Genomic DNA, 11,539 nt, shown 5'->3' with positions numbered 1-11,539 from the left:
TGAGGTTCCCATGGCTGTTTCAGAGGACTTGTGTGTGACGTGTGAGCTCTGTGGCACAGCACTGATAGCAAGGTGTCGCTGAGCTGAGGTGGGTTTGACTGGGGGTGACTTTGCTTTGAGTGGTTCAGCTGCTCTGAGAGTCAATGACGTCCCTGCACTTACCAGCACGTCGCTGTCCCCGACTTGCACAGCTGGGAAACACTGCGGGTGCACGCAAGGGCTCGAATTCAGCCTCAACTTTAGTTCTCTGCTCACGTGGAGGTCTTGAATGACAAGTAACAGGGAGACAGGAGGGTCACTGGCCTGTGAAGTGCCTGCAGAGAACCTTCCACGCTCCGCTGCCGCCCTCCGCGTCAGGGCGTCACCTCGCTGCACTGCGCAGAGTGCGTGACGGGGGAGCTCCCTTCTGAACCCCAAACCTGGGGGGTGCCCGGCCCCGCTGCACGCTGCTTGGCACCCAGCCCTGCTCCGAGTGCGTGCCCCACTCCCCGTCCCTAACACCTTTCCCCCCAGCAGCCTTCTCCTCTCCCAACCCGACATTTTGTGGGGCAGGGAGCACCCCCAGCACCCCCAGCGCCTCCACCTGCCACCCGGGGCGGTTCCCCGGGGACACCCCCGCCTCAGTTCCCCTTCTCCCCCCACCACCACCCCGGAGGGGCACCCCCGGCCCTCAGCCGGGGCCCGGCGCCTCACGGCTCCCCTCAGCGCCGCCACCGCCCGCGGGGGGCGCGTCCCCGCCCGGCCGGGCCCACGGGGAGGGTAGCGCCCGCCCAGGCACGGCTCAACCCCCGCCTGCCCCAACGGGGCGGCTCCGGGCAGCCGTGGCCAGAGCCGGCGGCGGCGGTGGCAGCAGCAGCAGCAGCAGCAGCAGTAGTAAGCGGCAGCATGGGGCTGGAGCTGTACCTGGACCTGCTGTCGCAGCCCTGCCGCTCCATCTACATCTTCGCCCGCAGCAACAACATCCCCTTCGAGTTCAAGCACGTGGAGCTCTTCAAAGGTGGGACGGGGGAGGCGGGCGGGCGGCGGGGACGGGGTGCGAGGGGTGTCCCCCTGTCGTCCCCCCCCCCTGAAACTCATTGCCCCTCTCTCGGCTCTTTGGCAGACTCGGTGCTGGGGAAGAAGCCGGCGGCGGCGAGCAGCGCGGAGCAGCCCCGCACAGGTGAGGCTCCCCCCGGCTCCCCCGGGGCCGTTATATTCCTGTCACAGCTCCCCTGCCCGCCCGGGGGGCTCGGGGCTGGAGGGGTCCCGGCGGTGCTGCCTGCCCTGCCCGCTAGGAACAGGCTGTGCCCTGGCCCGGCTGGCAGCAGCCCAGGCCGTAACACAATCTCCTGACAGCAGGCCCCAGGCGGTGGGGGCACCCTGGGGCGGCGGGGGACGGGTGCTGGCAGCCCCCAGAGCTCCGCACCCTGCGTGCGGCCACCGCCGCTAGAAGGGCTGCTGCCCCGTCACGCCTCACTGCGAGCTGCAGGTGCCTTCGTCCCGCTGCTGTCACAGTCCTTTCACCTCCCTGAGCGAGGAGGCCTGAGGGTTTCGCCATGTCCTGCTCAGCTCTGGGGTCAGCACCGCACTGAGCTCCTGTCACGGCTGCATCCCAAGCTCTGCTTCGCTGGGACTTGCCCGGGGATCGAATCGTTTTGGGCTGTTCCTGTAGGGGCGTTCGGTCTGCTCCAGGTGGATGGAAATGCAACGGGCCTCTCCCTGCTAAGGGGGTACGGCACTGTCAGTGTGTGCCTGGGGACATTCAGCAGCAGGAGGACACGCTTGAAATCGGGAGGCGAGCAAAATGCAGGAGCTAGTGGGAGCAGGAGATCACCTGCTTGAGGAGTGCGGGGATGCAGAGCTCAGAGGAGACTTTTGTGGGGTCGCACCCTGTGGCCTTCCAAGACGGGGTCCCTTCCTGCTTGGGGAGCCAGTAAAGCAGGGTCAAGCCTGGCAAGACCACAGCAGAGCTGAACCTGCTCCCAGCCCCTGGAAGCTCAGCTTGGCCCGCTGCAGGGGAAGGACTGGCTCGTCAGGTAGCTGGGAGATTTCCAACACGCACCCTGCAGACCCACCTGAATACAATGGTTTGACCATGGAGCTCTTGTTCGAAGAGCTGTCTCATAGCCATGCTGCGTCTATTTTTGTGGATCCCCGAGGAATGTTCCTCCAGCCATTTCTAGCAAATTAGTCACAGTGACAGCCGAGGACTGCTCTGGGTGTACTTAGCAGAAACTTTCAGCTGTTCAGACTCGTCCAGCTGTATAAGATGACTATTGAACATTTGCATATTGTATTTTCTGAGTAAATTGTTACTTCTTTGCCTAAGGCAAAGCACAGTACTTGGAAATCCTTGGCTGAGGAGATGATTTGGCAGGGACACAACTGGCAAATGAACCGATGTGGTGTTTATTTCTTATTTCTTTTGTAGAGTCTTTCCATTTCTCTTTTTACCACCAGTGAATCTTCCCTACACTAAGAATCCTGTGTGCAGCCTACCAATCCGCTTAATAAAGTTATTCCTCAAAGCCCAGCAGTACACACAGGGAGTGTCCCACACCCTTGTGGGACACCAAGAACTAATTACACTTGGATGCAACTGATGCTAAACAGCACCATAAATCAAGTGAACATCACAGGACTGATAAGGATGGGTCATGTAATAACTGAACAAAAAGTCTAATTCTGCTTGCTGGGAGAGGCACAATCTTAAACTCTGCTAAACTGCAAATACAAATACTGGTCTCTATTCTAAAGCAATAAACAACCAGTCCCACTGAAGCAACCTGGAATTAGTGTTCATACCGAGGCTTTTATCAGTTTGCAGCTCAGTGGCAGGGTCTTGGCACAGGTCTTTTGTGTCTGTAGGAGCCAAAGCAAATACGATGCTGTCTCTGGGCTGTGGTGCAGTCTGTGTAACAGACACTGACCTACTGTCCAACCTGCTGTAGTGACATGTCAGTCCCATGAGGAATGTGTATTCAGTATTCCTGCTGAGACTGATACACTATGAAAGCAGGCTGAAATCTGATTCAGGCTGCCTTTACCCACTGCTTACTTCTCATATCCTTGTTTTTCAGTTGTTTGATACCTTAGATGATAAACACAGTAGGTTGTAACAACCAAGCAGCTAGGTCTAAGAATAGACTGCTCATTAGCTGCAGGTGTTATTGACTTGCAACCTTCTGCTGCATTTTTTCCAAAGATCACCTGAACTCTATAGATCTAGCCCAAGCTGGGTGTGGTGAGCACTGGCCTTTGGAGCCCCTCTAAATGCACGGGTCCAAACACTTTCCCAGAGCAACTCCTTGGCTGGCAAGAGGTTTACACAAATCTGCCTTGCAGTTTTTGTGATATAAATCGTAGAAATATGGCACCTTGTACTTGTACTTTGTCTGCTGGCTTGATTTTCTGTTAGGGGTGGGGGTTTTTTGTTTGTTTGTTTGCTGTTTTGTTTTTTTTTTTAAGTTCAGGTTTCTCAGATAATAGGCTTGTTACCTCACACTTTCCATTTGTCTTAATTTCTTAATTCTTAAGAAACCCTTTCTTCCTGCTTTTCCTGATGCTGCTGCCTGGTTCTGCTCTGCATCCCACCTTTATAAGCAGGAAGGCATGGTCACTGTAGGTGGATAGAGACATTTCCCAGTGAGACAGGAGATGGGCATCTGAATCCCCTTAGACAGTGGATGAGTGTGACCCTCAGTCTCCAATGAAGCTACTTATGCTGGAATTTAAAGACACGCTTCCCAAAGAAGAAACAAGGTAGAGGCTGGTCAGCTAGAAACAAGAGTAGGGTGGTAATGTTTGCTCTGCTTGAATTTTCTCACTTGAAATCAATATTGGGAAAGTAGTCAGAGACCTTTTTGCATTCTGTATTTTGTAATGCAGCACCCTTGCTTTCTCCAGCCCCTTCCCACAGCCAACTGTAAATAAATTTGATAGGCCAAAGACTTTTTACTGCTTGGAGACTATTTCGTGCTGCACTTTCGTCCATTAAAGCAGACACTGCCACCACCTCCTGTATGGCAGCAAATAGTTCTCAGAGATGTAGATCATTGTCTGTTAGTACTTTTTTTTTTTGAACAAAGGGATTTTTGTGTAAGACTTCCTGCTGGTTGTGCTGATTTGATTTGATCAGGCTTTGCACCCTGGAATGTCATGTCTCCTTACAGAAAGCATTTAAACCAAGCAAAGTAAACAAACTTCTCAAACCTTTTCTTTTGTACACGTTCCTGGACTTTTGTACAATTCCCTGGCATTTAACTGCTGACTTGCAAGTTCAGCACCTTCAGTGAGAAATTGAAAACTTGATTAGATATAAGCCAGCAATTAATGCCTCCAAACTCCAAGTAACTGTGGAGTTCAAACTCTTTTATGGGATAACTTCTTCCTCTTACGTTTTCCTGACAGAGGTAGGTTGAAATGCTGACCCAGAGCTGCGAGTGATACAGGACAGAGGTGTTTTGAGTTTCCCTGCCCCTAGTGAATGTGCGCTGTGGCAGAATGAGTTACTTTGTGAATCCACTGTTGTATTGCTGACATTCATGTTTTTCCCATTTCAGCAAGAACCCTGGAAACATCCTCTGCTGTGTGTGTGCTGTGGGATCAACATTTGCTTTCTTTGGAAGTGCTCAGTTCCCCCTGCTCTTGAGCCACAAACAAACAAGGGAAAGATTCTGCTCTGTGTGTCTTATAAGCCACCCGGCTTCTCTTTGAATAATTAACCACTGCAGTGATCACCGTGGGCCCAAGGCTCTTAAGTTGCTTACCATCATGACTACATCCTAGCTTGAGTCAGCCATGTTTACAAACTGGAAGAAAACAAATTTGTTTTGGTGTTGTCTGCTGGAAGAGGAGCAGGAGCAGCAACCATCTAGCCTCGTCAGGATGCTCTGCATGCAAACTCAACTTTTCCAGTCCCTGCTTTGTTTGCAAATACGAAGTATTTTTCAGCTGCTCACTTGTCTAACTTATATCCTAACTTACATCTTTTTACCCCATCTCTAACCATAGGACGCTGTTCTCAAGTCCAGATAGTGTTTTCAATAACAGTATCATCATCATGGTATTTAAGTGCCTCTTAGGGAATGATTTTTCAGTATTTTTTGCAGGGAATGCTGGAACCAGAGTCAAGCAACTTAATTCCTGCATAAAAATGCATTAAAATGTGAACTGCTTCATGCCACATGACAGGACTGATGGCTTTTAGAGTCACTCTTCATTTTCTCAACCTTTTAATTGCTAAATATGACCATATAGGAAAAACCTAGCAGAGTTCATGATTTTCCAGTTGGATGCACATATTTCATTAGTTATTCACTGGCTGTTACTCTTCTAACCTCCGACTTGTCTGTTCATGTTCTTAGGGCCACCAAATAGTGAAGGGGCTAGCAAAATCAGCCTCTTGAAGAAAGTACCAGCACTAAAGGATGGAGATTTCACCCTAGCAGAATGGTAAGAGCTCAGACATTCAGGCCTCCCGGACACCAGTAAGACATATGGTGTTCAGGAGGCGTCATTCCCTCTGAATGACTAAGGATCCCAAAACTGGCCATTTATGAATGGAACAGATTAGTGATCTGCTTTGGCATTTCAGTTCCTTTGTTCCTGAAGAGAAAATAAATTATATTTATATGTACATATGTATATGTATCAATATGCAGTTTTAGGCTAAACAGTTAGAGCTATGCATTATTTCAGATAGACATGATCCCTATGTGGAGATAAACAACTTGGAGTCAGTAGAAAGGTGCTCCTTCAGGAGGAACTTCTGTAATTATAGATTATCAACTAGCTGTTATGTCTTTAAGTCTTTTTATGGAGAAGCAAGCATTTTCTGCCTACGATGACGTTGTAAGTGCTTGTTTCCTCCATCACATGCCTTGCTTCTCAATCCGAAGAGGTTAATATGCTATGAACTCACATCGAGTTCCTGATGTGATGAAAATATAATTATGATGATATTTTTATATTTCAAGTGTATTTGCTTTCAAAAGAGAATTGCAAAGATTGAAAAAGTCTCTGCAAAGTTTCATACCTTATAACATCTTAGTCATTTGTAATACTATAACCTCATTTACTCTGTTTCCATTTTCTGTTTGAATTATCTTTCATAGTGTAAACAAATCAGTTGACTTAACTTGTTGATCCTCTGAATGCACTTACCTCAAAATAGGACCATAAACATTTCTGAGAATTGTTTAAAATTGTATGAAAATCCCTTTTACACTAGAGAAAACTAAGGAGCTGCTTTCGTTTACCTCATTTAGTCATAACAACAAATTAACACCTACAGAGATTAAATTTAGTTTTTTTAATGTAAAATTAATAAGGAGACTTGATAATAGTGTCATAACACTAAAATAATTGAACTATTTCAGTATCAGAATAGTTGGGGGGCCTGCATTTTCCTTCTTTTTGTCAGCACAGGGTTATCTATGACATCTCTTTGTAGTAACAGCCTACACATTGTTGCAGATGACTAAGGTTTTTTTCCATCTGACTTTTTCAGCTCATTAGTGGAAGTATAAACATGTGGACAAACACAATAAGATTCTGTAGGCTCTCCCTGCTAGGACTTCCACTGGCTTCAATGAAAGGTGCAGGCTAGAAAGACATAGATCTGATCAAAAGGCAACATAATTCATTACATTTCATTTAGTACACAGGCACATAAACGTTGAGCAAAAGTCAGAGAAATAGGTCAGAATAGCTGAGGAACAAATGGGGTTAACATCGCTGACAGATGATTATGGAGGATTTTTGTCTGTTTACCCCACTACTGTCCAGCAGTACAATGCACTTTTATCAGTGCTGTGATTTTCCAGCAGGTTAAAGTTTTCAGGGGGACTAAGGCGATAAAGTTCCATCTCTAATGTGAATTAGGTGCCTATATCTGGCCCCTAGGCTCTGTCAGAAACCTGGGTCTGAATGCTTTTTAGTGTTCAGGAAGTTCAGAAGGGGTAGGAGAGGGAACTGAAGTGAAGGCATTCTGCATCTTAACTCCCTGACCCCTTTCTTGTCTCTTGTTAATGTCTGAGCAGCACTGCCATTCTGCTGTATCTAAGTCGAAAGTACAACACTCCCGATCACTGGTACCCATCAGACATCCAAAAACGGGCCCAGGTAGATGAATACCTCTCATGGCATCACGCTAACATCCGGGCTAATGCTCCTAAGACCATGTGGATCAAGGTAAGGAGACTGAGTATTAAAATCAGTGTAAAGCAATGTTTTCCTGGCCAAATACTGAACAGGCCCAGCATAGAGAGTTTGTCAGAATCAAATAACAAACCCAGGCTATTCCTAGCTGAAAGGAGCTGGCAGAGACGGAGCTGTTCCTAGTTGCTTGACATCAGGATCTGGCAAAAGCAGCTCTGGTCGATTTGTTGTTTTCTTTTTTTTTTTCTTCCCCTTAAAGTATCACAGAATCATCTAGGTTGGAAGAGACCTCCAAGATCACTCAGTCCAACCTCTGATGTAACACTAACAAGTCCTCCACTAAACCATATCGCTAAGCTCTAAATCTGAACGTCTTCTAAAGACCTCCAGGGATGGTGACTCCACCACTTTCCTGGGCAGCCCATTCCAATGCCTAAAAGTAGTACTGATACAGAAGGTCTTGAAGGCCAACAGACTTTTATTGCCATGATTTATGAACAAATATATAACAGATTGGGTATTGCCTCTAAGGGCCTTCCCCTCCCTATGCAGCACACACAAGTTTTGCTTCTTTGGCAAGTGCACGTGTTGTTGCTGGAAGCTGGAAGGCTTGTGTTCTTCACTCATCGAGTCCCTGCAGCCCCATGAGGGTGGAAATCCAGGAGACTTCTCCTTCCGGCACACTTACGTACTACCCTGAAATAAGTTCAGCAACAGGTAGAATAAAGATATAGAGAGTATTTCTTTATTCAGTGTGGTCAAATCAATTTACATTTAGGCAAAATTAACAGAATCACCCTGAGGCAAAAAAAATATAAAAAAAATTACACTGAGGCTGTTCACCTGTTTCCAATCAACTCACCAAAAAGCTAATGCAACTCTTTAGAGAAGCCCAGATACAAATATAGCCCTACAAGTACAGCTATAATAGGGAATTTCAGATGAAGTAAAGGTTGCCAGTAAACAGGTAAGAACTTCACTCTTCCTGTGTGAAGTTTTGCCGTTTATGCCTAACGAAGCATATCAGGACTCAGTTAGCTTTTTGATTTATTGACATTTGAATTTTTGGCTAGAGAGCCCAGACAAGCAACACAAATATGAGTCAGATTTGTACAAAGAGCAGTTTCTTCCAGTCTCTACAAGCTGTTATTGCACTGCTCCAAGAGAAAGAAATCCAGCTCGTTGTTGATGATTAGGTGACCCAGAAAAGTCCTCAGAACAAATGAAAATAGGGAAACATGTTAAGCCACTGTCTAACAGAAGATACATTAGCTAGTTTTGTGAGAAGATAAACTGCCCTAAGATACAGAAAAGGAGAAGCCATTTCAAACGACTGTACCCAGAGATCCCATCATTCATAATTGGAAACACTTAAGAAGAGAACTGGCCCTGAATTTTCTGATGAAATAGATCTAAATGTATTTGGCAAAAATCCTGGCTTGGATTAAGCAATCACAACATGAGTTGTTGAATATACTAGCAGTAAGTAGAAAGTCAATCCACTCCCACTGGTGGAAATTTACATCTTTAAATTTTTCTCTAAGTAAACTATATTTCTTTAGCCATGGTAGGTGGAGGCAGCATCATTGTGAAATACTGCAGGTTCTGACGGTGCGCACACCTCTGTGAACAGTGACAAACCTCATTGAAAGGCAACTGCACCCTGTGCCAGCAAGCCCATGAAGACAAGGGCCACACTTATGATTCCTATGGAAACATTTCTAGTGGTCTAAGGAATGGTGCTTGGAAGACCAGAGAGAGGGTGGTGTCACGATGACATTTACTCACTCTCCGCCTTGCTTGTTGCTGTCACGCAGAGGAAGCCATTTCCTGCCTCTCCAGCCAGTGCTGATGCATTCCACTGCCTCCTACGCTCCCTGCCACAGCCACCACCGTGCCTTCCTGTGGTATCCTGACAGGACTGGCAGCTCCTGCCTCCAGCGGGCAGTTACATGGCAGGGTGGACACCACGGGTGGCTGATGGGCCTGCAGCCCGCTCACCGCTCTCAGACTGTTGAAACCAGGGACTTAGCAGCGGTGACTGCTGCAGAGATCTGTCTTCCTAGAAGCTGTGTGCCATTTTTCTTTTGTAACCCACCGAGGGGGAGTGGGAAGGTGCAACGCCAGGCACAAAACACCGAATCCTGGGTTTCTTTCTGCGTCTTGGTGCTCGTTAGCTGGAGGTCACTGTCACTGCAGATCAGTCACTTTAGACTGTGTGTGCCCTGCCTGTGAGCTACTTGAAACTACAGCAGTATATGAAGCTCTAAGCTCATCCTCCCTAAGATCACTGACAGTCATGAGTACCTCAGGGGGTGTAACTTAAATGACGACACTAAATCCATGAGCAGACAGCTGGCTGTACTCTACATGCGTTCTCTCCTCAGGTGCTGATTCCTCTCTTCACAGGGCAGCCACTGCCCTCAGAGAAGCTCCAGGAGGTCATGGATGGGCTCTCCACTTCCCTGAAGCAATTTGAGGAGAGGTTTCTGCAGGACAAGGCTTTTATCATCGGGAATGAGATCTCTCTGGCAGATCTTGTGGCCATTGTGGAGCTGATGCAAGTGAGTGCTGGACTGTGGTAATGAGGTCTCAGCACAAGGGAGAGCATGCTGCTGGGCAGGGAGGGATGCAGCATGTGGTAACACTTCATTAGAAAGAGGAGTAAGGGCATATCTCAGCAGAACCAAGACAATGAAGAGAAGTCAGGAGTGGGTTCAGAAAATCACTTGGTTTTTATTTTTTTTATTTAAAAATCTGGCTGCAACCAATCTCTTTTGTTTCTATTCTCTAGCAATACTTCTCCTTCATCCTTTATCCTGATTTTATTTTTAACCCCCAGAGAAAAAGATAATAAATAAAGCAAGTAAGAAGCAATAGCAGGCAGGTCTGATGAGTAAGAAAATTATTTTAAAATATTTTTATCATACAAAACTATCCTTTTGATGGTACTTGCCCATGCCATGTCTGGAAGATGTAAGACTGAACCCCAGACAGTGGCAATCAAATTAAGTCTATTACAAACTCCTTGTTCTCTCCCAGGCCATCAGGGCTTGTGTCCTGCAATCCAGAGGTGATTCCTTCTCCTAGTTCTGTATCCCAGAGACTGAAAAACAGCAAGTTCTGCTTCTCTATAGCACTGTGTTTCTGCATGTGGCACAGGCAGCAAATGGAAGGCAGTAGACTATGTCAGCTAAGATATCTGTTCAATTAGTAATCAAGCAGACCTGACAGTAGAGTGCAGTTGTCCCTGCAACTGTCAGGCCACCACATCCTTGATTCTGTAGCTGAAACTCACTGGCAGTAAGTGGTAGTTTTCTCTGTTACTCTGTAAGAGCTGTTCCTGCACTCAATAATTGACTTAAAGAGCCTTTAAAATACAGACTTGCGTCTGTGTCCCCTAGATAGGTTCACCAGACTTGTGGAGATTTCCCTCCTTGTTCATGCTCCTCCACGAGCTCCTCCCTTGTCTTTCCCCTGCCTGTACCTGCAGGTACATTTTTGGTGCCTGTTGTCTTGGCAAAGAGGGGGTTGCCCAGTGCCTCATCATTGTTCTCTCGCTTTCTGCAGCCTGTTGGAGTTGGTTGTGACATCTTTGAAGACAGACCTAGACTGATGGAGTGGCGCAGGCGGGTGGAGGAAGCTGTGGGGAAAGAGCTTTTCTTCCAAGCCCATGAGATGATCCTGAATATCAAAGAACTGAGCAACATTCAAATTGATCCACAGCTGAAAGAGCATCTGGCACCGATGTTGATGAAGATGTTGAAGTGAATTAACCTATATTGCCATTTTTTCTGCTCCCTCCTTTTTTTTTTTAAAAAAAAAAAAAAAAAGCAAACTTCTCTGATATCCAGCTCTACATGTAACTGGAAAGAACACTGTAATTCTTACACAGAAATTGCAGGATGTCCTCTGCCACATCACCAAGACTTCCCTGCATCTTTGGGGGTGGTAGCTGAGGAAGTTTTAAGACCTGAAACATTAAATTTGTACGAAAGGCTGAGGCCCCATGGGTCACTTAGTATGTGCATCTAGGTTGTATTTTAGTGTCAGTCTTCTCAGAGATGGTGGAGATATGAATGGTGTTTTCTGACTAAATTTAAGCCAGCCTGCAAACTGGAACATCAGAGAACTGTATAGGATGAGGATCGTTGTTTTCATGTATGTGTAACATTTGCAGCTAAGTGGCAAGCACTGCAAAGCATACCTGATCCTCACCTTCCCAGCATGTCTCTGCCTGGACAAGTATGGAGCAAAACTACAGGTAGTCACGAAAGTGAAAAACGACATCACATTTTTCTTGGAAAGTTTGTTATTGCTGGAGCATGTTGCTTGGCCACCCATGTACATTCCATACTTCCGTTTGCCTTTACGATCCTGTGCGAAGTTTATTCATATT

The 11,539-nt window shown here is 46.8% G+C and overlaps 1 protein-coding gene across 1 annotated transcript; it reads left to right on the top strand.

The window, feature by feature from the left end:
- Positions 1-885: 885 nt before the first annotated feature.
- LOC116496256 (glutathione S-transferase theta-1) lies at positions 886-10,918 on the top strand. The gene is made up of 6 exons (XM_032199204.1): positions 886-997; positions 1,103-1,159; positions 5,346-5,433; positions 7,023-7,173; positions 9,528-9,704; positions 10,711-10,918. Exons 1-6 carry the CDS (start codon positions 886-888, stop codon positions 10,909-10,911), a joined length of 786 nt encoding a protein of 261 aa, XP_032055095.1. The 3' UTR covers positions 10,912-10,918.
- Positions 10,919-11,539: the final 621 nt, after the last annotated feature.

The sequence above is a fragment of the Aythya fuligula genome, chromosome 17, assembly GCF_009819795.1.
Source record: "Aythya fuligula isolate bAytFul2 chromosome 17, bAytFul2.pri, whole genome shotgun sequence".
Classification (NCBI taxonomy): Eukaryota; Metazoa; Chordata; class Aves; order Anseriformes; family Anatidae; genus Aythya; species Aythya fuligula.
Note: the sequence above shows the minus strand (reverse complement) of the source record. Positions and strands in the feature narration are given on the sequence as shown.